The 27,982-nt window shown below is 39.4% G+C and overlaps 1 protein-coding gene across 2 annotated transcripts; it reads right to left on the bottom strand.

Moving 5' to 3' along the window:
- Positions 1–12: 12 nt before the first annotated feature.
- Positions 13–27,982, bottom strand: LOC140165756 (2-Hydroxyacid oxidase 1-like). 2 transcript variants are annotated; one of them, XM_072189076.1, is made up of 8 exons: positions 27,647–27,982; positions 21,341–21,492; positions 20,882–21,140; positions 16,107–16,252; positions 13,751–13,842; positions 4,118–4,279; positions 1,419–1,488; positions 13–431 (listed from the first exon to the last, which is right to left on the bottom strand). In XM_072189076.1, the coding sequence occupies exons 1-8, from the start codon at positions 27,778–27,780 to the stop codon at positions 361–363; spliced, it is 1,086 nt and encodes a 361-aa protein (XP_072045177.1). In that variant the 5' UTR covers positions 27,781–27,982; the 3' UTR covers positions 13–360. The 2 variants fall into 2 exon arrangements, with proteins under 2 accessions (XP_072045177.1, XP_072045179.1); XM_072189078.1 differs by lacking the exon at positions 21,341–21,492 and having other exon boundaries at positions 27,647–27,760.

Raw genomic sequence — 27,982 nt, 5'->3', positions numbered from 1 at the left:
AATTAAGTCCCAGTAAAAACAAACATTTTTGAAATGTTATAAGCAAGTTTTGGTTTGAGTCAAAACGTTTTAATAACATCCAAATGTTGGTTTGATATTCATGAAAACGTTTTCAGAATGGTATTGTAAAATATTTTTGGCAAACATTTTTGCAAAATATTTTGTCAACACAATGAATATTATGATAATGTCTTTACCCTTTATATAACTCCATCGACATTTTAATGCTTTCTGTAAAACGTTTTGTTGTGGTATACAGTGTAGTCAAAGCTATTCTTCTTGTAGACATTTATAACTGCAACAATTCTTATCTGCCTTCCGTGTATTAGTTAAAGTTACCAAATGAAAGAATGTATTCACTCATAGCTTAGCAACACATGTACATCCCTTTTGCACCAAATCTGCATTTATCTCCTCAACTGATCTGCAACCTTCATATTGAAAAACGAAAAAGAAGAAGTATGAACATTAAAGAGTTTCATTTGTAGAATTGATTGATATGATTGGTGATTTTTTGATAGACAGATCCAATTTTTTACTCACTTTTTGAGCTTTCGATGACCAGTTATGTCATCTCGATCACAGGTGTCCATGCTCACTGCACTTCCCGCCGTAAGACTTGGTAGTCTCATTCCCACAGGTTTATGATTGGTTGAGCAGCGAGTCAAAGACGTGATCCAGATCAATAACCTGTGGTAATACAACTACCAAGTCCCACGGCGGGAAGTGCAGTGAGCCTGGACATCTGTGATCAGTATGACAAAACTATTAACTGGTCATCGAAAGGAAAATATATTATTACACGACAATATAAAGATATTTTAAAAATGATTTCGTTTTTGCTGGAATTCAAATAATCTTCATTAATTGTTCGAAAGACATCAACATGACGCCATATCATACCTAAGCACCGATTTCATTTTTGTACTTACATTGGAAATGACAGGGCCGGCATCCCGTCCTTGCATTGGTGAGGAATATTCAAAAGCATTTGCCAAGAAAAATTTACGGCTGTCTCATGAGCAGGGTCGGATTACCACATGGCCAGATGGATCCAGACTCAGAGACCCAAGATCCAGGGGACCAGAAATTAGGGTTTATTCTTCGTGTACAAAAAGAACGTAACGTGTTGCATAGATCACAATGAGGGATTATGAACTTTAATCCGTGATCTTTTGTTAATCGTTTTACATTTAAGGATGCATAGAATTTTGGCGGATATTAAGAAGTAAAAAATTAAATTACTTTGGATAAATAAATAGGTTACAGGAATGGGGTTGGTAGAAGTGTAACACGTGGATCCGGATAGCCTGGGCACCCTAAATTTTAGCCTGGCCCAGGGTTCTGCGCAAGAGAATGAGGCTATGTGTTTGAATCAAGCATATTGCTTAAAAGAAATACATTAATAGAGTCCTTACCGGTTAATGCCATGGCGATGTCAAACTCTTCTTGTAAAATTTTGAGCACACGTTTGACCCCACATTCACCCTGTGAAAAAAAAATGCATAAAGGTATCACAACACAAAACGTACAGAATTGGCGTTAAAATCGTCAGTTGTTCTTCGCAGGAGCGACTCGGCTCTTAGCGACAGCTATTATGGTCGAAATTAGCCCTTGCCTTATCCATACCATAATAGAGTTAACACCATTATTTTTCACGGACCTCAAAGTCTTGGCATGTTTGTGTTTACATACATATTCATATCTTTTATTGCATATAAAACCACAGTACAATACAATATATATAATACAAACGGAGCATCATGAGCATAGTCATGCAATAATTACGCAACAATAAAGCCATTATCGCTGCAAAATTGTGCAAGCGCGCTGCTTCCAAATAATATTTGAGCCAATGGCTGCACCAATGCAGAGGTATCTAGCGATCGCCTTACACCGCCTATTTGAAAAGCTACAAATGTTTAGTCCGGAAGTGACTTTGTTGTGAATAGAGAGCTTGCGAAATGACGTTACGTTAACTTTAACTTTAACTTCTAGAGGATTATAGAGGATTATGTATTCAAACCCATCTTGGTTTTGAATACATAATCATCTATAATCCTCTAGAAGTTAAAGTTAAAGTTAACGTAACGTCATTTCGCAAGCTCTATTACTTCCGAGACTACCTATAATAATGACAATTGTTTTGCATGAATACAGTGTGTCCAGGGTAATGTGCTCATTGAGTGATTGGTAAATATTGAATTTGGTGTTATAACATGTGTTAACAAAAGCATCAAATGGGCAAGATATTTCAACGATAAAAACTTGCATGGTCTGACGATCACAAATAAGGAGGTCGGGTTTTCTGTGATGGATGTATTGGAAATCAGATTGAGTACCAATAATGTCGCCTGTATGGGTCGGTCACTGAAAATATCAAACTGGTGGTGTAGTTGCATGGTTTCTACCCTAATAAGAGCCACAATACGGTCGTGAATAGCAACATAAATGTTTCTGAAATGCATACAACCATTCATGATGTGGGATACAATATCAGCCGGGTTATTACAAAATACGACATTTTTTTGGGTACGTGTTGAGATAGTATTTATGGAGGAGAGAATTACACTCTAAAAGTTGTAAGCGTGATTTGAATATAAAACGAACAAGATCATCATCTAAAGCCAGATTTGACAAAAACTTTGAAAACAAAACCTTATCACACTTAGTTTTGAATATTCTGCCTTGTGATTCCAGGTTGCTAAGTCTGTTTAGTGCGTTTATTGGTATGAGTCTGTTTGAGGTGGGTGGAAAGAGCAGTATGTGACCGAAAAACTAATTGAACATCATCATGTTCAGAATAAAAAAGCATACACATCATTATGAAACTCATATTTCAGCTTCTCGCGAATGCATAGCTCATTTAACTCAACCCAAATGGATTTAGGGCAGTTGACTATTCTGCCCTCTCCATCCACTTCACAATTCCCAAACAAAGCAACATCAGGATCATCCTCAGCATGAAATATCGCTTTTCTTTTCGTATTATGCAGCTGAAATGACGACCGAGCACTGTACTTTGTTTGGGAATCATCAGAATTTAGACATTATAATAAAAAAGACACCTTTTTAGCCACATACATTGTTAAAGGACTTAAGATTCCTAATCCCCCTTTGCAAGTAGGAATAAATATGATATCCATATTGGATGAATTGTATAAATTAAAAAATTCACGAACATTTTTTACAATGGTATCCTCCATGGCCATAAGTGTTTTCAAAGGCTAGAGATTATGTAGAGTAAATGGAAGAAACGAGTGCTTAAATCATTAAACGTCACCCAAAATCACGCATCTGTGGTAGACATGCAGGATAACTCATTTTAATCGTCAAGTTTGGATTATTCTGAATGGGGCGAATCAAAGATAAGATACCTTCTGACCACCGCTAATGCACCTCGGATTTGGAAACGCTATGTTGACGACATTTAGCCCATGTAAACAATCTTCGTAGGCAAGTTAACATATACATTCACTTATGAGGAAAAAACCAATGACCAGCTTGCTTACCTTGACATTCTTATTAGGAGAAAGCCCGACCTCTCATTTAATACTTAATTACTTTCCTTGCGCCTTCGTGCTTCGTATACAGCACTTCGACTTGTGTTTCTGTTAGACTTCTTGGTCTGTGTTTCAAGACGGGTCGAAAAGGCGCCCGGCCAAGTTGGCTGACACCATGCACCTGAGAGGCCAAGTCCACAGTATGAAAACTCGCACTGACCAGTGTCTTAGCTTTGACTCGCACCATCCAGAATCAGCCAAATGTTCTTTGATCACTACTTCAAAACGCTGACAATGTTTCGTCGAACATTGAGGATGAACAATACAAAGACTCACATCCGACAAGCCTTGAAGTACAAGCTAAACAAATACCCTACTAAGTTTGCTCATGACTTTACACCCTGCTCCTCCAGGACCGATATCACTGACGAACCTAATACCACTGTCATCTTGCCGTTCGTTGCTGGTGGAACCTCTGAAGCTATACGTTTTAGATGACAAATACTCCGACTTCATGGAATTCAGCACCAGACCGTAGATATTTTCCCGTATTTCGTGAACAAACAAGGGGGTAACTTATAATACTCAGTCTTAATTTTGTTAATACTACTCACATCCAATGCAAGACCCCAAAGAATGGGTCTGCCGACAAACACCGCTTTAGCTCCAAGAGCGAGAGCTTTCAACACATCGGTACCCAGCCTTACTCCTCCATCCAGATATATTTCGACGCCTGTACCTTTCACAGCTTGCGCGACTTCTGGCAGAACATCTATCTGCGTTTGTAAAAAAATGTGATATTATCCTATTTAACACATCATCACTTCGATGGCGAATTCGCCGTAGAAGTGATGTAATAATCGGATTAATTACCATATCAATAGATGAATACAATTTTTGAATATATCGCCCTCGAACCACATATGTCAAAGAACAGGGATAAAGACCTGGATCGTAATTCTATAGAATGATTAGTATCTTTGAAAAGATCGGTATTGTATTCAATCAAAGATTGCAGACATACAACCTGCATGTAGTGCAGAGCGATATATTCAAAAATTGTATTCATCTATTGCTATGGTAATTAAGCCTGTTACATCATCACTTCTACGGCGTATATAGTGGAGGGCAATACGTTCAAAGATTCAATAGCGTTGTTGCGGCTCCCGTATGCATATGCACCGTAGATCTTGAAGAATAGACTTACGGTTAAAAGTCAATCAGCTGTATAATTTGAAGTACTCAACATGCGTGACACACCACGAAGAGCGTGCTGATATCAATCAATAAATCCGACATGAAATCGAATCCAAAGTATAATACACATAACCAGGGGGATGACACTCACCTCATTTGCATGGCAAAATTACCCGTCTCCTCTGCAGCCAATTTGTTTTCGCTCCATCGAAATCAAGCTGGTCACGGAGGAGACTACCTCCTTTGTGTTGTTCATTTGTGTATGGAGAGCCTTTCTTGGAGTCCATGACTTAGGCTACTACGCTCTCAGCTAGAGTCCGACGCTGCATTGTACTAGAAATACCTTTTCTGTGAAATCGCTATAGAGCCAATCGGGAACACGTATTCAATTTATAAATATAGCATTAAATTAGTATCACATAGTGGCCTCCGTGCAGTGGAAAACCTTAATTCTTTCATCAAAAAGAAATGAAAATGACCAAAAAAACCGGATCCACCTGTACGCCTATAAAATGGGCACAGAAATTTATCTCAAATATGAATGAATTTTAAGAAACATACGGGATATGATGAACCAATGACCTGACGCCATGATAGCAGGATCTATTAGTTGTTTTATATACAATGCATATACCGTGTTGTCATAATACCAATATTTGGCATAATATATAACGACTAATATTTAGTATTGTAAATATGCAGTTCATATGCACAAACGAACACTGATCTTTATGATATTCAGGTTGTTGTACATCTCATATAACATGTCATATAGGAGGTCATATGTGTTGACCTTCTCCTATTGTATTTGTTCATCTGTGTATGGAGAGGATTAGCGCCATTAAACGCCATTAAAACTCCATCAGTATTAGGGCGTAGTTCAGTGAACTCACCAGATTGCTATTCCAAGTACTTTGATAAATACAGATAATATGTATTGATGGGTCGAGGCGATTGCATTGAAAACCTAATACATTATTCATAACAGTTACGTAATCAATCGATAGTGCGGACACTTTTCATTTGCAAACCACCAAAATTCGTGATCTTTTAGCGTTGGAAAAGAAACCACGTGAATAGAGTGCCCTCTCAAGAATATCAACTCTCTGACATAACAATGAGAGGGTTTGTGCATCGATGCATATATAATAGTAGTCCTCTTCAATGAGGGCGGTGGTTTTCGATTCACAAGCTTCATGGTCATCGCGGAGCTCTGAAAGATTTTGAATATAGGGAAGAGAGGGGGCAATTGTTTTGAGTCTGCTCCGAGACGCGATATGCTGAAGGGGTGGGTGCGGGAGGGCGGGTTTTGAAATATATACATACATGTTAACCTAAAATCAATTACATTATGAATTATACCCTAAAATTAAGAATTTGACTTTAAAATACAATACAATAAAATAAAATAATGAATACCTCCAAATTATGAATTTTACCTTCAAATTGTGAGTTTGATCTTAAAATTATGAACTTTACCCTTAAATTATTAATTATTGGGAGGTGCCTAGGGTACTTGGCCCCACCAAAATGATTGCGCACCCCTCCCCCCCCCCAGCCCTGGGCGATTCATGGGCCACAGCGGAGTTGATTTGATTATATCAGTAGGTTCTTGTAATGGCCTTGGAAAGCAAAATAAATTCTCTACCTCTCTCCTCAAATATTTCGGGCAAAGTGAATTTCTGGGGTGGGGTAGACAACTTTTGGCCAAAATTGGCGCAACAAGTTAACATTTGCATATTTTTTTGTGTACTGCCACCACCTTGTTTGTCATAAAATGTGTATTCTTGTTTCATGTCATAAATAATGGCGGGCCAGGATTTTTTTCGGGGGCATGGGAGGGGGCTAAATCAACCAATATTCTCCCATGTCCCCCCCCGCGGCGCCGCCTGTATGTGTTTGTTTAAACTGAGACTATTATACCTAGTCTCAGGTTTAAATGAGGTATTTTTTTTATCTCAATTAATATTGTACATGTACTAAATAAAAACCGAAGGGGTGATATAGGGCTGATTATGCTGTCATTGGAAGTGGTCAGGCGCCCTCTCTATCTCTCTCATCATAATGCTCTCTCTCTCCTTTCTTCTCTCTCCCCATATGGCCCAAACCCACCCACCCCGTCTCTCTCGTTCCCTCTCACCTCCACTCTCTCCTCTCCCGGGAGTGAACTTACAAGTAGGCCTACGTCTCGTGTGGACTCACTCGGAAGTTACTTCCGAAATTAAACGAACATGTAAACACACCAACTTCTCTGGGGTTAGGTGAATGACCGCTAAGGTGCCTCCTTTGTTAGTATGCTAATTCTCCTTTGTTATATACCGTACGTTTGATTGTTGTGGATAAAGGATATGACCGTAGCCATGACTACTATGTTCCTTCATTGTTAGTTACCGTAAGGGATTAGAGAGCGCATAAGGCCGCTTGTTACGCTAATTCTCTTCATTGTTTGTTACGGAACAGGTTACTCACCTTAGGTAAAGGTTTAAACTCAGTCGCTACGCTATCGCGACGATTGATGGACTTTTATTGAATAAAACCGCTGTTCCAAAGGCGACTGGGTGTAAAATTTACCTAAGGTGTCTAATAGTACGGTAAAACAATGAAGAGAATTTACCATAACACTTATCGGGCTTGCGCAGCTGAGCAGTCTCTCTAATCCCTTATGGAAACTAACCATATCAGTAGTGGGGTGGGGGGAGGTGGGGATGGGGGGGCGGGGCAGTGGCGGCTGCAGGTATTTTCCGGAGGTACATAGGTGGGGAGGGGTCAAAGTGAATTTCAGGGGGAATCAACCCATTTTCCGCAAAAATGGAGCAAAAAGTCTTTTCTATCTCAATTTCTGTTTGTGTATTGTACCAAACGAAAACCGAAGGGGTTATGTGAGTTGATTTATAATTTGGCTTCTTTAACAAAGATTTGTTCATCAATTTATCTTTTTAAATACAATTAAGTATGCTGCCAAATACTGATAGATATCGGGCTGATTATACTGTCATTGGAAGTGGTCAGGCGCCCTCTCTATCTCTCTCATCATAATGTCTCTCTCCTTTCTTCTCTCTCCCCCATATGGCCCAAACCCACCCACCCCGTCTCTCTCATTCCCTCTCACCTCCACTCTCTCCTCTCCCGGGAGTGAACTTACAAGTAGGCCTACGTCTCGTGTGGACTCACTCGGAAGTTACTTTCGAAATTAAACGAACATGTAAACACACCAACTTCTCTGGGGTTAGGTGAATGACCGCTAAGGTGCTTCCTTTGTTAGTATGCTAATTCTCCTTTGTTAGATACCGTACGTTTGATTGTTGCGGATAAAGGAAATGACCGTAGCCATGACTACTATGTTCCTTCATTGTTAGTTACCGTAAGGGATTAGAGAGCGCATAAGGCCGCTTGTTATGCTAATTCTCTTCATTGTTTGTTACGGAACAGGTTACTCACCTTAGGTAAAGGTTTAAACTCAGTCGCTACGCTATCGCGACGATTGATTGACTTTTGTTGAATAAAACCGCTATTCCAAAGGCGACTGGGTGTAAACCTTTACCTAAGGTGTCTAATACGGTAAAAAAAAAAAAAAAATACTGATAGATATCGGGCTGATTATACTGTCATTGGAAGTGGTCAGGTGCCCCCTCTCTCTCTCATCATAATAATTATTATTATTATTACTATTTGAACCAACTTGATATTATGAGTTCAGTTAATAAAACTTCAAGGGTCTTTTGGTGAAAGTGGTGCCGCAATTGGGAACTTGATCCAATTTTTCCCTTCCCGTCTTCACCTGTGCCTCATCTGTCAGTCCCTTTCTCACCCCATTCTCCCTTTCTTCTCTCTCCACACACAACTCCATGAAACACACACACACACCCTCTTTCCCTCTAGGCGGGGGGGGGCTGATCGCCTTTGATTGAAGTTACCAAGTACAATGCCAGAGTCCGCTTCCCTCCCGTAACATTAACTCTTCCTCCTCTCCCAGTCCATCCACTTTCCTTATCTGCTCTCTCTCTCTCTCTCCCTTGCTTCTCTCTCCCACACATGGCCCCAACCAACCCACCCCGTCTCTCTCATTCCCTCTCACCTCCACTCTCTCCTCTCCCAGGAGTGAACTTACAAGTAGGCCTACGTATGGTGTGGACTCACTCGGAAGTTACTTTCGAAATTAAACGAACATGTAAACACACCAACTTCTCTGGGGTTAGGTGAATGACCGCTAAGGTGCCTCCTTTGTTAGTATGCTAATTCTCCTTTGTTAGATACCGTACGTTTGATTGTTGTGGATAAAGGATATGACCGTAGCCATTACTACTATGTTCCTTCATTGTTAGTTACCGTAAGGGATTAGAGAGCGCATAAGGCCGCTTGTTATGCTAATTCTCTTCATTGTTTGTTACGGAACAGGTTACTCACCTTAGGTAAAGGTTTAAACTCAGTCGCTACGCTATCGCGACGATTGATTGACTTTTATTGAATAAAACCGCTGTTCCAAAGGCGACTGGGTATAAACCTTTACCCAAGGTGTCTGATACGGTAAAACTCTCTCTCTCATCATATAAATAATAATTTTTATTATTACTATTTGAACCAACTTGATATTATGAGTTCAGTTAATAAAACTTCAAGGGTCTTTTGGTGAAAGTGGTGCCGCAATTGGGAACTTGATCCAATTTTTCCCTTCCCCTCTTCACCTGTGCCTCATCTCTCAGTCCCTTTCTCACCCCATTCTCCCTTTCTTCTCTCTCCACACACAACTCCATGAAACACACACATACACACACCCTCTTTCCCTCTAGGTGGGGGGGCTGATCGCCTTTGATTGAAGTTACCAAGTACAATGCCAGAGTCCGCTTCCCTCCCGTAACATTAACTCTTCCTCCTCTCCCAGTCCATCCACTTTCCTTATCTGCTCTCTCTCTCTCTCTCCCTTGCTTCTCTCTCCCACACATGGCCCCAACCAACCCACCCTTCTCTCTCATTCCCTCTCACCTCCACTCTCTCCTCTCCCAGGAGTGAACTTACAAGTAGGCCTACGTATGGTGTGGACTCACTCGGAAGTTACTTTCGAAATTAAACGAACATGTAAACACACCAACTTCTCTGGGGTTAGGTGAATGACCGCTAAGGTGCCTCCTTTGTTAGTATGCTAATTCTCCTTTGTTAGATACCGTACGTTTGATTGTTGTGGATAAAGGATATGACCGTAGCCATTACTACTATGTTCCTTCATTGTTAGTTACCGTAAGGGATTAGAGAGCGCATAAGGCCGCTTGTTATGCTAATTCTCTTCATTGTTTGTTACGGAACAGGTTACTCACCTTAGGTAAAGGTTTAAACTCAGTCGCTACGCTATCGCGACGATTGATTGACTTTTATTGAATAAAACCGCTGTTCCAAAGGCGACTGGGTATAAACCTTTACCCAAGGTGTCTGATACGGTAAAACTCTCTCTCTCATCATATAAATAATAATTTTTATTATTACTATTTGAACCAACTTGATATTATGAGTTCAGTTAATAAAACTTCAAGGGTCTTTTGGTGAAAGTGGTGCCGCAATTGGGAACTTGATCCAATTTTTCCCTTCCCCTCTTCACCTGTGCCTCATCTCTCAGTCCCTTTCTCACCCCATTCTCCCTTTCTTCTCTCTCCACACACAACTCCATGAAACACACACATACACACACCCTCTTTCCCTCTAGGTGGGGGGCTGATCGCCTTTGATTGAAGTTACCAAGTACAATGCCAGAGTCCGCTTCCCTCCCGTAACATTAACTCTTCCTCCTCTCCCAGTCCATCCACTTTCCTTATCTGCTCTCTCTCTCTCTCTCTCCCTTGCTTCTCTCTCCCACACATGGCCCCAACCAACCCACCCTTCTCTCTCATTCCCTCTCACCTCCACTCTCTCCTCTCCCAGGAGTGAACTTACAAGTAGGCCTACGTATGGTGTGGACTCACTCGGAAGTTACTTTCGAAATTAAACGAACATGTAAACACACCAACTTTTCTGGGGTTAGGTGAATGACCGCTAAGGTGCCTCCTTTGTTAGTATGCTAATTCCCCTTTGTTAGATACCGTACGTTTGATTGTTGTGGATAAAGGATATGACCGTAGCCATGACTACTATGTTCCTTCATTGTTAGTTACCGTAAGGGATTAGAGAGCGCATAAGGCCGCTTGTTATGCTAATTCTCTTCATTGTTTGTTACGGAACAGGTTACTCACCTTAGGTAAAGGTTTAAACTCAGTCGCTACGCTATCGCGACGATTGATTGACTTTTATTGAATAAAACCGCTGTTCCAAAGGCGACTGGGTATAAACCTTTACCCAAGGTGTCTGATACGGTAAAACTCTCTCTCTCTCTCTCATCATATAAATAATAATAATTATTATTACTATTTGAACCACCTCGATATTATGAGTTCAGTTAATAAAACTTCAAGGGTCTTTTGGTGAAAGTGGTGCCGCAATTGGGAACTTGATCATTCCAATTTTTCCCTTCCCCTCTTCACCTGTGCCTCATCTCCCGGTCCCTTTCTCACCCCACTCTCCCTTTCTTCCCTCTCCACACACAACTTTATGAAACACACACATACACACCCTCTTTCCCTCTAGGTGGGGGGGGGGGCGGCTGATCGCCTTTGATTGAAGTTACCAAGTACAATGCCAGAGTCCGCTTCCCTCCCGTAACTTGATCCAATTTTTCCTTCTCCTCTTCGACTGTCCCTCATCTCACGGTCCCTTTCTCGCCCCACCCTCCCTTTCTTCTCTCTCCACACAGTGACAATTCCATGAAATACACACACTGGGGGGCTGACCGAACCACCGTCAGTCCGAATTTTTAGGGTTCTGATTCTGGTTGGGTTTAGGGTTAGCGTTAGCGTTAGGGTTAGGGTTAAGAACCCTAAGAACCCTAAGCCTAACCCTAAAAATTCGAACTGACAGTGGTTCGAACTGACGGTGTGTAGGCCTACCAAACAAATTAAACTTTGAGGAACCTTTGAGAAAAATGCGGACATCTGTGGAGATGAGAAAAGAGGAGAGGAAAGGCGAAGAAAAGAGATCGAGGACACGATAGGAAAAATAGGCTTATATTTTAACGCATGTTCGTGGTAAAATCAGTTGATTTTTCAGGATTTTTTTATTTTTTCAGGCGGAGTTTTGCTTTATTCCGTGTTTGATTATGAAAAACGGAACACATTTTCAAATATGATGTACGAAATAATAGTCACGAGCGGGGGAGGAAAAGCCCCGGCCGGGGAGAAAGTGAAAGGAAAGGGAGGAATTAGATTTAGATGATGTTCCCAATTTCATCACTATCACCAAAAGACCCTATTTTATAAATAAAAAAATAACTCGCCCCGATTCCATCAATAAAAAATTATTATGAGCGATGAGGACGCTAGACCAATTCAAACACCGGTGTCTATCAAACCGCAGACAAACCTTGAAACCTGGCAGATAAAGTGGACAGCACCCACCCAGCTCTATTGATGTATGAGGCACAACTTTCAGGGTCACATTTATAAAGACTTAACGGTGGGATTTATTGATTGATATAAGCCTGTATTCGTGGTGCGTCACGCACGTGAAGCTACTTCAAATTTTACAGCTGATTGACTTTTAACCGTAAATCTATTCATCAAAATCTACGGTACATATGCATACGGGAGCCGCAACATCGCTAATAGGAATTTGGTTAGAACTTAGTGATACATTTTGATGTATTCTACTTAACGCATCGGCATTTTGAATAGTACTACATGGCCTATGAGTTATTTCAAAGTCATACGATTGCAGTAGCAAAGCCCAACGCGCTTACCGACCTGTGACAGGTTTTCTTCCAATATCCAGTACAAAGCTTGACGATCCGTGACAATTTCGAACTTTGGACCATGCAGAAGGTAACAAGAGTATTTTTTTAACACCTGATCCGTGATGGAATAATTCTTTTCAGCACTAGGATCTTCCACCATAAGCTATAATTTTCTCACTACCATCTTGAACTTGGGAAAGAATGAATGCTAAGCCTGTAATACTCGCATCAGTTTGGAGGATAAATTGAGAATCATCAAACCTAGGATAAACCAGGATGGGCGGTTCTAGGAGTTTCTGTTTGAGTGTTTCAAACGCGTTTTGACACTCACATGACCAAACAAATGGAACATCTTTCTTTGTTAGACAGATCAGAGGATATGCAATTTAACTAAATTTTGGAACAAACGTCTATAATATCCTGTAAAACCGAGAAACGATTTAACCTCTGAGACTTTCTTTGGAACAGGATATTTCTGAACATTTTTTTCTGGATCTGTGGATACGCCTTCTTGTGATATAATGTGGCCAAGATACCGAACTTTGTTATGACCAAAACTACACATTTTGGGCTTAAGTTTTAGTCCAGGTGTTCTAAAACGATCTAAAACTTGAGACAAATGGCTGAGGTGTTCTTCAAAAGACTTTGAAAAAATGATGACGTGATCGAGATAAATTAAGGCAATTTTCCAATGTAGGCATGACATTAAATTCAACCCAGATTCTCCACCAATTTATTATGACGTTAAACGCCAAAACAGGAAACCGAGATCAAACACAAAATAACTAGTTGAAACCAATAAATTAATTTCTTTGCAATATATTTAATTCTTATTTCAAGTTACTACAAATCAAATTGATAATGTTTAAAATGTACTCACTAATTAAAGACGTGTTGTCGACCGACCAGCTCGCAATCAACTGACCCATCAGTGGGGCAGTCTTTGCCGAGCTGGTTTAGTCGTCAATGCGCCGACTCATAAATGGTTAAAAAAAAGGTTAGGTTAATGGAGCCGCCATCCGATTATAATGATATCGAGAACGGAGCTCCATAACAGTACAATACAACAAAAATATGATTTTTTTTGTCGATCTTGTGAGTACCCGAGGTAATAAAGGTATATAACAACAGGGTTGAGATTATAGAAATGGTCGAGTGACTTCCTTATAGATCGACCTCGGAACGGACTGGCTTAACTTTGGTTTGATGGACAATTTTTGTTTAAATTGTTTGCCTCGCTTACCGTCGCCATAACTCCATCCAGTTGTCGTCCTCCGTGGTTTGACACTAATATACCGGACACTCCATGCTTCACGGCTTCACGAGCATCTTCAGCTGTAGTGATATAATAATAGGGATGCCCACTCTCAATACAGTTTCCACTAGAACGATTTTTCATTTACTGTGTGCGTGCACTCACACACGTATTGTCTATGGAGAAACTGATCGATACAAGAAATCCCAGGCATGTTAAATGGCGTACATACTTGTTTTGATCCAAATGTAGGCCTATATCAGGGTGTTTCAAGAAATTCCTGATTCCACCAGAAAACATTCACCAAACTTTTTCCTGTTTGGTCAGTAAATAGAGAGGACCTTCCTGCATGAAGAGATCAACTTTTTTAATGAAAAATTTAATGAGATGAGAACTACAACAGGTTGAAGTGACACCATTCCGTGCATCAGGTGTTCAAACGCAATTATCTCCGAATTTGGAGTGAATCAGACAAGCAAACTTACATACTCATAAAATTTAACTATTTATGAAGACAAAATGTGTAGGATGTTAAGAAATTTAAGAATGTTTAAGACTACCGCGGCCCATCTCAAATCATGAACTTCCCCGTGCACTTCTCACTACCATGTCCATTTCATAGGGAGTATAAAACCGGGGACCATCATGGCTTCCATGCACACAGTGTATTGCTCAATGTAGTAAAGATAACCTTTGAGTTGGAGCAAATTTCTCAAAATTGGTAGTGATTAATGTTATGATGCCATGATGAAATATAATAATTTTTGAAGATAAAATGTGCTGACCGTAAAAGATTGAACAATGTTTAAGACTACCGCCATTCATTTGAAATAATGCACTTATTGTTCATCTCCTCTATGGAGATATTTTCCATGGCGGCCATCTATGATCATGCTTGCGGTTTCACCAAACAAACCATGGGTTTTGAGGTCTTATATTTTTTGTTGTATGTCAACAAAATCGATTAAATTTTCAGGATGATCTTATTTTCATGTTGTTATAAGCAAATATAATGTTCCAGATAACGCTAGTTAATAAATACATTAAGAAAAAGTACCTTAAAATTACACTTTCTGTTAGTAATCCTTTTTGGCCTTTAACTTTTTAACATGTTATAGCAGCCCTATATAAAACCGTAACACTCAAAAGGCCATATCTCTGGAATGAAACGTCCGATTAAGATTATTTAAACGCCAAAATGTTTCTTTCATCAATTCCCAGCCAATAAGTTAGGTCTGAATCAATTTAAAAGTACTTCAATTTTTAGTGGACATGCCTAATAATAACCATGAATTGGTTTACAGAGTATTACTTGTTGGGAGTGTAATTGTAAAAAAATGCACACGTACTGAGATGTTGGTGGGTCTTAATGCACGGCTGTTTGATGTATATAGAATTGGCTTCATTATTAACTAAATGCAAACTATAGATGGCACTATTTATCCTAAATCATATTTCTTAATTTGCAAGGGTTAGGTGATTAATACCGCCATTAAAACAGCTGGAATATGTGAAACTAGCAACAAGGACATTTTATAAACATATTTTATCAAACAATAAAAGGAATTATTTGTATTAAAAGCTTGAAAGGGTAATTTCCAGTAACTAAATAGCGGCAGCAATTTTGTCATTAATCGAAAAAGCTTTAAAAATACTATGAAAGTGAATAATTTTGTAAAAGAGGGGAAATCAAAGTTGAGAACGGCTCAAAAGCATCTGTATACATTAGCACGATATCACTTTTAGCTGTTTAAGCCTAAAATTTGGTTATGCATGATGTTTTGTTTGAAAAACAAATAAATGATCCCATCAAACAACTGTGAATGCACGAGCCCCGTGAGTTGTAGTTTGTGACATGGCAAAATATAATAATACATGATATAGTTGCTACAAATAATGACAAGCTTTGTTATAAGTATAGCACTGCTGACTGTACTAGCTTGTACTTTGATTTCAAACATAAAATATAAAATAGCCAAAAACTATTGGGAAAACAGAGGCCATACCGACGGGAAATAACATATTTCATATTATCTGCCTAAAATTATAAAGCTCAGCCATCAGTGCTATCATATTATGAAGCTCTCTAGAGGCCACGTGTGGTTTATGTAAAGCTACATGTAGTTTAGTGACCATTGAGGCCTGGGTCAGGTTCCATGTTGGATCCTATTTCGTGTTGAAGCGTTATGACATTTACAATATATTAAACAACACTGGGGCATGATATACCAGTATAGAAACAGGAAGGAAGAACATCGTTAAAAGTTCACGAAACTTAAAAGTATTTGGGCTATGTTAAAGAAACAAAGAAACAAACATAAAACAAATAAACAAACAAACTCACCGGTGAGAATCCCTTTTGCCACTATTGGAAGTCTCGTGATTGATTGCAACCAGTCAATGGTTTCCCAAGTATTAATGCCGTCGCTATGCTCTGTGTACTTGTCGCTACTCTTATAGGGTGTATCGGTACCCTGGAAGTGACCAAAGCTGAGATAAAAAAAACCACACCATTATTGCCAGAAATTATAATTGAGGACAGAACTCAAGACTAGTTTGCGTATATGACGTCCTGTCAACCAGACCAAAAATGCCGTGCTGTGCAAGTCAGCAACCAATCACACCGCGCCTTTGCCCTGGCGTCAGACGCAAACTGGTCTTCAATTATATCAGGATTCTCAAAAATTTCGTTTTACTTTGTTTATGACTACTTTTATTGCAATTAATCCATTTCGAAGGTAGCCATAAGTGCATGTGACAGTTCATTTGACTACGGAACAGGCAAGTACCCCAATCTAGTGAGGCAATAGCATCTGGTTGTACATTGTTATTGGTATCCCCCAACAGGTTATGTATATAACCCGGTGGGTTCAGTCTTCACTGACAATGTGTACGCATGATGGTTCCAATTAGGGGTACTTTTCAAGAAATGTCCGCGGAATTTTCGAGGACAAAATTGTTCGCGATTGTCCAAATTAGGGGTGTTTTGGAGCAAAATTGTCCTTGAAATGAAAAAATAGGGTGTATTTCTAAAACTTTCGTCCGCGTTTTACTGCTACAGTTTTCGTTATTGTCCTCATTTCCCCGTGAAATAGGGGGTAAAATTCAAAAGCGTCCTTGAAATGGTAAAAATAGGGGTATTTATTTCGGAAAAATGTCTTTGATTCCTCGTGGAATGAAAATGCGTCCTCAAAATGATAAAAATAGGGGGGTATTTGGGGGCAAATTGTCCTTGATTTCGCGCAAAATAGGGGGTAAAATTGCTGCAAATGTCCTCGATTCCCCGTGAAATAGGGGTCATTTTCAAATCCTGGAACGGTCATACGTCCTACCTTTAAATACAAACTGAACCCACAGGGGTATATAAGTCACCTAGCTTTTCTTTTGTCGCCCTGGTCTCCTTTTGCCATGTGATATGGAACATAAAGATAGTAAGTGCTTTTTGCTTGGTTAGATCGCTGGAACCATCATTGATCCTAGATATTTGAAATCGGATACATGCTTGATAGCCCCTCCCCCGTAAACTTGAAGTAGTGTATGTGGCTATGGGTTGCAGTTGACTGTCATGTACGTTTCGGGTATGCTGATGATGAGACATAGGTGTTCTGCTGTGCCTGCTGGTCAGTTGCGACTTGATTGTCTAAGGTGTATTACTGCACCAGAGTCGGTAGCCTCGGTTGCATTCTAGACCAGGGTTCTATTATGAGTACGATGAACAAGAATGTGGCCAGAACATCCCCTTGCACTACTCCGGTGAATACCTGAAATGGTTCTGAGATGTTCCTATCCACCTAATCAACACTCTTGGAGTTGTGCTAAAGAACACCTATAGCTTTTACCAAGGGATCTGGAATATCGTAGTGGCGAACGAAGAACTGAAAACATGACACGTACTCGACTCCTGTTGATTGAATTAAATGCCATAATGTCTATATGACAAGTGGAAGTTGATAGCTCAGGAAGGCTTCAATGTTTCCTCTTAGGATATGAAAGTTACTATATTGTAGGTTTAGGTAACCACCACACATTTTTTCTGAGCTTGTATTACATACGAGGGGCAGTCAGTATGTTTTAAGAGTTGACTCGTGACGTCATATGTGGATTGTTTTCATGGCATTTCTCGATGATTACATAAACACTGTACCTTTGTCTTTCAAACAACACATGTAAAAATTATATCACACACATGATTACGTAACAGCAGTAGCATAAAATCAATGGTCTAGAGTCACCTGGTGAAATTGAGTCGTTAAGTCGAAATTGAATTGTTAAGGGAAATAAGAGGCTGAAATGAGGTGTTGTTGTCTTTTCTATATTTTCTCGGGAATTAAAAAATGGAGAATGATGCCTTTTGGAACAGTAATAGACAGTGTTGGAGGACTCGGGACTCGGACTCGGACTCGAGTCCGGACTCGAGTCCTTTTTTCAAGGACTCGGACTCGGACTTGGACTCGGAAGCTAAGGACTTGGACTCGGACTCGGACTCGGACCCCAAGGACTCGGGGACTCGGCTTCGAGTCCTCCTCGAGTCTGGCAAAATAGGGTCTTTTTAGGTCTTTTATTTTCGTTCATTGTAAACTTCTTATGCTTGATCAATGATCACATCACATGATTAATTTAAGTAGTTTTACATGCAAATAAATTCAGCTTGTAAATAAAAGTAGGCCTACAATCAAAAAGCAAGATTGCTTTCAGATATATCTTTAATTGGTTAAATGGATTTTAATCATATTCGTTTGTTTTGACATGACTGCTTTGTTAGACGCAAGTCTAGAATGTACATGAATAATAATAATACTCTGGGGCACTCAAGTTAAATTTTGGTAGGGGTGTACGGCGCCGAACTTTGGGAACTATAAGAGCTGATTTTGGTGCAAAATAGGGGCTTGATGAACTGAAATTTCAACATTTTTGTGGAGGTCTAAAGTTGGGCCAAATTATAGGCTTTGGAGCTAACATATTCAAAATATTTCCAAGTTTGAGCTAAAGACCTACAATTTTCAGAGTGTTAGGCTCAATGAACTGGAGCATGATGCAAATGTGTTAAGGGACTACCGGAGAGCCTGAAAAAGGACCCCTGACTGCACCTTTTGCCTCTCTAAAACACAAGCCTAATAAGTTACTGTGAGTCTGTGATTATACTCTGTTTCTAAGGTATGGTACCTAAGGGTAAAATTTTTTTAACCGATCGAAAGGGAGTGTGGAAGCAATTTTTGGCAAGCCGAGAGGGGGGAACAAGCAATTTTTGGCACATATGGGGCACCGTTCAAATAAAACGCTCTAAAAAGGCTTAGAAAATAGTACGGAAACGCTTACATAATACAGATTTCCCTGCTCGCTGCACTTGAAACATAATTATCTAAACCATTTAAGGTTTGTAAATTGGGATCCCCAAAAAAATGGCATGTGTAAAGGGGTGCAAAGATTTTTGGCAGGTCAGGAGGGGGGAAACGATTTTTGGCAGGCCGAGAAGAGATAAGCATTTTTGGCAATTTCACCCCTCCCCGGGCTCAGCATAATTATTGCACAGCCCCAAAACAATACTAGGCATGCTAGGTGGGACTAGCAAATTATGTATTTACAAGAAAATAATATAGAACTAAAATTCTGGTTAAGTATAGGCTATATACGATGATAAAGTATTGGTGAAAACCCCGGGGCTTGAATTTGATACATAAGGACTCGGACTCGGACTCGGACTCGAACATTGAGGACTCGGACTCGGACTCGGACTCGGACATCAGAAATTGGCAAGGACTCGGACTCGGACTTGGACTCGGACACCAAGGACTCGGACTCGGACTCGGACTCGGATGACGAGGACTCGACTACAACACTGGTAATAGAACATAAACTACCAGTTTATTAAACCATGTTTGTTGGGCTGTAAAGGTTTTAGTTTATTTAAAATGCGTGGTCAAATATGTCTTATTTTTGACAAAAACAAGGCTTTTCTTTCTATAAAAATCTTGATATTGCCAAAAATAGCAAACGTGGAAATTTAAGCTTTTTTGCCAGTTCTGTTGACTAATCTCCAAACATTAAAACGGGAGTCTCCCTAGAAAATATTTGAATCCGTGATTAAAATATAACTGTTATTCTACCATTGTTACATTTATACAAAAAGTAGTGGTACATAGAGAGAGGCCATCGTTTGAATGAGAAATTTATTTTTAAAACTTTTCTGTTCATTTCAGGTTGAGATCATCCATAAAAATTCATATGAATATTAAAATTAAAATTTTCATAGCATTTTGTAATATTTTAGGCCCTGTTTACATGGAATTTTGCAATTTTCGTGCCTTTCCACCATATTGTATCGGTCATCCTACCTACGCATGCGCAGATTGTTGTTTGATTTGCACCAGTTATCATCGCACTGAGTACCAGCTCTCACACGTGACCAGTCATTATATTTTAGTCTGTTTCATTTTGGAGATAATTAATGTCATTTGTAATAACTGCTTTTTCATTTTCGCCATTTTGCAGAATAATTTTGCTTCCATTCAAGCCCTAAAGTTGTTGAAGTTTCCAGACGTCCCATTTCCACCAAAGTTTAATGGCAAGTCTCATATTTTACCAAATGCAAACTGAGGACCAAGTGATTATTTCTGCCCAAAACTAGCCATATGCACCTTGTACTTTTGCTGTTCTCGGACATTTTAAACACGTGTCTTTTCTGTAATTTAAAAGGCCCCCTTTTTGCGTGATTTGGCAGTGTCCCTAGTCTATTGGTTTTATGACAATGCTGTTACGTAATCATGTGTATGATATATTTTTTACATGTGTTGTTTGAAAGACAAAGGTACACTGTTTATGTATCATTGAGAAATGCCATGAAAACAATCCACATATGACGTCACGAGTCAACTCTTAAAACATACTGACTGCCCCTCGTACGATCACATGGCGTTGTAAAAATTAGAAATTGGACTTCAACCACTGGTATGGATAAATATGTAACATGTGACCCTCCATTAAAATTTGGATACAGCTTATTGAACTTGTACATACGACAGAACGATAAGCGGCGTGTGTTCTATAACCAGACGACACTACAGTACTAATATATCTTAAAATTGGCATAATTGTGTACTTATTTCAATGTTTGACTCTTACCTGACTGGAAATCTTCCATAAGCTTTAGTCACAATATTCGGAGCACGTTTCTTTGATGCTACCGGTCTGTCTAGCGTCACAAATATCCCCGTATAACCTTTATTCTCTGCCCTGTTTATAATATATTTCATAACATCTGTGTTGGAAAGCAAATCCATATGTAACCATCTCAACCCTGACGGTGCACAATCGGCTATTTCTTCTAAACTGCTTCCTGAATACATACTAAGGACCATTCCTGTACCCATAGACTCTGCCGCTGTTTAAAGATAATATTAAGCATTAGTATTAACTCGTTTTGATTGCTGAGTTCACAGCGCAGTTCGAGTTTGAAACTGGCCCTGGATGCAGATGTGCATAACATTTCCGCATTTTTACACTTTTAAAACATAACACCGTTTTATCGTAAATTCCTAGGGACGTTATATAGTTTTTACTAACTACCTCCCCTTTCCTGACCTTTGGCCGTAGCGTGTTCCCCGTCAGGGTGAGCCCATTGATGTAGCGCAGTAGGCGAAATTGCGATAGGAAAGGAAACTTTCTGCCCAAGGATAGTTGTAGATGTGTCTCTTTTGGAAACATCTCGCATCAGTCTGGGCCGCAGTCGGATCCTGTAACCAATCATGTCGGAAATATTTATGAGCAGAACTACTGACGTAAACTTGATGTCGGCGGGCAAGGTGTTTTACATTATTAAAATATTATCACTTCTGCTTCCTCTCGTTATTCTGAAAATTTAGGTTGGGGTACTGATTAGGGTGCGGGTTAGGGTTGTGGTACGCCTTAGGGTTAGGGTTATGCTTATAGAGTATTGCACAATTTGGAATAACGCCTCTTTCGCTCAATTCGGAATAACACCCCTTCAGAAGATTTAATATTAAGAAGATCGATGATGTCCTATAAACGAAACTAGTTTCGTTTGTCGGCCGACCCTCCCTCCATATCAGAAACGCCGGGGCTCTTATACTGAACAAGGAATTAACGACATAACAGGTAACACCTTTTTCGTCGATTCCTAGGGACATTATAGTTTTCACTATTTCCCCACTCCTGACCTTGGGTCGTAGCCAAACAGCCACAAATATATGTGACTGTTTTATAATTGTGTGTTTATATACTGAAAAGAAATTTGGTGTCATTTTCACAGGTGGCCACCTAAAGGTGTAAAATTGACTCTATTATGGGTGTAAATACATGTTCATTTTGACACCTAGGATGGCCACCTGAGGACCCGTTTAAAAAAAGGTTATTACACCCAAAATGGGGTGTAAAATTGGCTCTCTAAGGCGTCATATTCAGCATATCAATTTGTAAACGCTCTTTAGCAAAGTCATAGTTCATTGAATTTACAACCGTATGACACAACAGGCGAAAATAGTAACTTTTTGCACAAGATTTGCACTTTAAAGATAATTGGCCATTTTTCATTCTAATGAGGATATATGGACAATATAAGTGTGATCGTTCATTTAAGGGGGTACTACACCCCTCGATAAATTTGTGCCTAATTTTGCATTTTTCTCAAAAACTAATAACACATTGGTAACAAAAGTTATGTATATTATAGGGCAAGGAATCCAATTACCACACTGGAATTTCAGTGACCCAAGACAAGCGGTTCGTTATTTATGATAAGAAATAAGGTACCGCTAGAATGTACCTCATTTCCTATCATATATACTGAACCGCTTGTCTTGCGTCACTGAAATTCCAGTGTAGTAATTAGATTCCTTGCTCCAATAACTTTTGTTACCTGTGTGTTATTATTTTTTGAGAAAAAATAGTCACAAATTTACCACAGGGGTGTAGTACCCCCTTAATGACATAAAATTTGAAAAATATTGTAAGGAACACTTGAGGTTTTGACTTTTAAAACCTACATTTTGGTCAAAAAATAGTGCTCGGATAAGTCGTTTTCAACCGATTTACCATTTACCACTTGCTATAAACATTGAATTCCGTTATCTGTTGACCTAATGAGAAAAAGTGTTTTAGGGGGAGTGTTAGCTTTCGTTAGATAACAAAAATTTGATTGGATGAAGGGAACACTTGAGGTTTTGACAAAAACCAATCACAGATTTCGATTTTCCACTAGATCTCACACAGTTCTTATGATGCTATGCACTCAACCGTGTAGTAAAACACAGTCTGCGTAGAGTTTAGACTCGCTATGCTTGGACATTTCTGTGTGCTCGGGTGTATTGAGGTGGAAACTGTGCGTAGATGCATTTATAAGAGAATCGTTTTTGTAGTCAAACCAAATCGGGATGTATCTTAGGAAATGGTAAATTAAGAATTATTTTGTCACCTCTAGCAAAACTAGTTGCCCATCATGCCATATAGTACTGTGCAGAAGTTGCAGACTAACATTTAAATGTGGGTACGTTTTGCTTGAGTTTGTTATATACGTGCCTGGATATACATGTATATTAGGCTATACATTGAACATGCTTGGCATACGAGTCATAAGCTTACCTCAGACAAACCATAATAAATTTGTATTCGCGTTGAGCCTACGTCAATTGAATATGGTGACTTCAATGTATAATTATATTATACAACAAATACAAGCAAAATTTACCTCGACCCGCCTTTAATACTCGTGTGTAATGCCTGCACAGTACCAAATTGCAAGATGGATATTATTATTATTATTATTATCATTATTGGACTGTGGAGGGTATAGAAGGTGAATTATTAATAAAATACTGGAATAACTTACGAATTTTGCAAATTTTCATCCAATCTCATTGGACTTCATCTGGCAACTGCAAAGATGCTCCTATATGGATCGTAATCGGAGACTGGTTACGTGTCAGCCGGCAAGGAATATTGATTATTGATGAATCCCATGCATGTGAAAGCTGAAATCTTAGGCCCCCTCGTTTGTTGAGGGATGGCTTCTCCACTCGTTCCCAAATAGCTTCTCGAACTTCCCGTTCAAACCACCTCTCCTCCCGATCTAGTATGGTAACATCCTCCGAATCAATTTGGTGTCCGGACGTTTTCGCGTGCGTATACATGTATATAGCGGAATCCGGCTGTCAATCATTAGAACTCGGACGCCTATGCTGTCCAAGTCTGGCTTTGAGGGACTGTTTTGTTTCACCTATGCTTCTTTGTAGTTCGGATCCCCGCACTTAAAACCGTAAACAAGGTTCGATTGTTTGTCTCTCGGAGGCTTGTCCTTAACATATACTAGTTTTCCGCGTAATTTGTTTACCGGTTTAAACGTAGTAGAAATACCGAAAAGTTTGTAAATGTTCTTGACTCTTTCCGAGACACCAGCACAAAAGGGGATGGTTATCAGGGTTTTACAAGTGGTTTGTTCTGGATCTTCATTGGTGGTTACTTTATTAGCGTCTGTCTTAGATCTTTTGGCCTGTTCAAAGGCCCAGTCCGGATAACCGCACTTCCGTAAAGCTCCTTCGATGTAGTCTTTCTCAGGAGGAACTTTGGTTTGGTCGCTTATGATCGTTTCAGCGCGGTAGTGAAGGGTCCGTATAACGCCAAGTTTGTGGACGAGTGGGTGGGTGGTGCGACCCAAACTGTAGGTAGTGGTCAGTGTGCGTCGGCTTGCAATAAACTACTGTTGTGACCTTACGTTCGTTGTTGATCTGGACATGGCAGTCAAGGAACGCGAGTTTGTTGTCCGTGCACTTCTCTTGTGTGAATTTGATATTGTCGCTGACGCTGTTGATATGTGCGAATAAATTGTCCTGTTCGTGTCTGTTAATAATAACAAAGGTGTCGTCTATGTAGCGTAGCCAAAGTCGCGGTGGTACACCTTGGTATGTCTCTAGTGTATGCTGTTCAAGCCATTCCATAACCAAGTTGGCAATAATTGGGAGAAACAGGATTTCCCATGGAACAACCATGTAATTGTCTATAAAACTGACCATTGTTGGAAAGATAGGTCGTATCAGTTCTGCATCAATAATATGGTCAATAGTCCAAGTTGTCCTATTTTCCAAGTTGTTGTCTTCCTCTAAGCACTTTTTGTGATTTTAATCGCTTCCGTAGGGGGGATGCAAGTAAATAGCGCTGTAACATCATAGGAGGTGATTATCTCATCCTCACCAAGTCAAGTATTTGGCGAGATTGTATGTCACAGAACCAATGCAACTGACTATAGGCCGGAGAGGGATTGGTTCTGGTTTGTGAACTTTTGGCAAGCCATAGACAGCAGGAACACTCGGCTCAGTAGGAGGGAGAAGACTGTATTTTTCCTTGTCAATAATAGGTCCGTCAGTTTCTAACTTGTTGATAAACTGACAAACTTGTTGGATTATAACCGATTGGTTTGTTGGTGTTATTATCACTTAATAGTTCACTGCACTTATTTCTATAGTCTGTTTCATTAAGTAGTTTTCCTTTATCAGCTGGGACAATGATGATACTTTTATCCTTCCTTTTCCAGATCGTTTAACGTTGCACGCTCCTCTTTGGTGAGATTTGAGGGAGGTGTAACGTAAAACTAATCCTTTGTTTAAGTTCTTCAGATTTCCCTGCTTCTAAATGGGCTTGTTTAATTGCTGAATCTGTAGCTGTTACAATGCCAGCGATTGCGATTTTGTTACCGGTACTGGTTACTGCGTACCCGAGACCTTTACACAACGAGGATGTTTCGTTGTCAGTCAATTGACGATTAGAGAAATTTCTGACCCATTTATCTTCATTTCCCGTATCACGTGTACTAGTATTAACACGCCAGTTTCTGACCAAATCCGACCTTGATCGCTGTGTTTTATTCTTGAGAATATTAAATTTGTTTGTCTGACGTTGTTCAGTGATCAAATTCTTCAACTTGAAAACTTCCGAGGTATAGAGCAGGCCGTAGTTTGTTTGATAGTTCGTTAAATTTATTAGTGAGCACAGAGATTGTACAGTTCACATGTCTTACTCTTTCGTTTAGAAGGTTCCTTTCTGCGATCATTAGGGTATTCTCTGGTGACATCCCGCTATCTCTAAGGTCCGCTATCTCTAAGGTTCGCTATCTCTAAGGTTCGCTATCACTAACGTGTAAAGTCTATGGAGATCAGAATCCCGCTATCTCTAATAGAGAAAAAGGTTCGCTATACCTAAAAAAGGGTCCGCTACTTCTAAGGTTCGATATCACTAATTTAGAATAAGGTTCGCTAGTTCTAAGGTTCGATATCACTAATTTGAAATAAGGTTCGCTATCACTAATTTGAAATAAGGTTCGCTATCACTAATTTTGAATAAGGTCCGCTATCACTAATTTATTGAAGGTTCGCTATCTCTAAGGTTCGTTATCACTAATTCCAATAAAGGTCCGCTATACCTAAGGTTCGCTATCACTAATTTTGTTTAAGGTTCGCTATCCCTAATTAATTAAGGTTCGCTATCTCTAAGGTTCGTTATCACTAATTTCGATTAAGGTTCGCTATCTCTAAGGTTCGCTATCACTAATTTCAAATAAGGCTCGCTATCTCTAATTTTAAATAAGGTTCACTATCTCTAATTTCAAATAAGGTCCGCTATCTCTAATTTTAAATAAGGACCGCTATAGCGAACCTTATTTGAAATTAGAGATAGCGAACCTTATTTAAAATTAGAGATACCGAACCTTATTTAAAATTAGAGATAGCGAACCTTATTTGAAATTAGTGACAGCGAACCTTAGAGATAGCGAACCTTAGAAATAGCGAACCTTATAGATAGCGGACCTTATTTAAAATTAGAGATAGCGAACCTTAGGGATACCGGGATTGTTAAACTTAGAGATAGCGGACCTTATTTTAAATTAGTGATAGCGAACCTTAGAGATAGCGAACCTTCAATAAATTAGTGATAGCGGACCTTATTTAAAATTAGAGATAGCGAACCTTATTTAAAATTAGTGATATCGAACTTTAGAAATATCGAACCTTTTTCAAAATTAGTGATATCGAACCTTAGGTATAGCGGACCTTTTTCGTAATTAGTGATAACGAACCTTAGAGATAGCGAACCTTAGAGATAGCGAACCTTAGAGATAGCGAACCGTAACCATTCTCTGCGCTATGTCCTTTTACGTTGCTCTTGACTTTAACGCTAACTGGTGTACATCCGTTATGTAAGCATCTCACATTAAAACGCAAATGGTTCCTCCAATTACCAATTTTCCTTGCCGTTTTCTCTAAATCTCTGCATAATTTTAGGCTATCCGGCCCGAAATTGACCAATATTCAATAATCAATATTACTTGCCGAGAATACAGGAGCATCTTTGCAGTTGCCAGATGAAGTCCAATGAGATTGGATGAAAATTTGCAAAATTCGTAAGTTATTGCAGTATTTTATTCATAATTCACCTTTTGTTTCTACGTCTGGATGATTCATAATATACATCAACATTTGTGGAGGGTATGAACTGTTATTATTATCTACATGTACCTTTTCAGACAAATCTTTTACATTTTGAAACCTATTCTCCTACCTATCACAAATCCAAAAAAATATCAACACCGTCCCTTTGGTTTTGAGTTATCACAGTATCACACTTTGAATTTGACCACCCCGAAATATTAAAGCAAGCAAGCAGCAAGTTAAAAGCTTGTAAACGTATGTTAGAATGGCGCATAATTTAAGAAACGCAGAGTTAAGAAAGTTTAAAATTTGTTTAAAGATTCTTTAATCCGCGAATTAGAGTGTAATGTAATAGCTTAGAATAGGAGAGCTGCAGCATAACATTTCTGTATCCAAGTTGGATGCAGAAATGTTATGCTCTCCTCAACTGTATCATGGTATATTTGAATGTTACCTTCTGAAGGCATTAATGTTGTCAGCAAGCGTCTGCTCTCCATCTGATCCGCAGGAAAAATACCTAATGGCAAATGGTGGAAGAATTTGACGAGCAGAAGCCTCCACATCATCCAGACACTGTCGTAGAGCCATTTTTACTAAAACTTTAAATACAATAGTTCAATTGGCAGCCGTAAAAACGTAAAGACGGCGGCGACTTGTACATATGTGTTGCGCTTGCACGACCGATATGTGGGACCTATTGGCAAATAATAATACAGCAACTCACGACAATGAAGTTTTATCATTAGTCCTTTATATACACACGACCTTGGCAATGGCCGGCCACGCGTCA

This window comes from Amphiura filiformis, chromosome 12 (assembly GCF_039555335.1).
Source record: "Amphiura filiformis chromosome 12, Afil_fr2py, whole genome shotgun sequence".
Classification (NCBI taxonomy): Eukaryota; Metazoa; Echinodermata; class Ophiuroidea; order Amphilepidida; family Amphiuridae; genus Amphiura; species Amphiura filiformis.
Note: the sequence above shows the minus strand (reverse complement) of the source record. Positions and strands in the feature narration are given on the sequence as shown.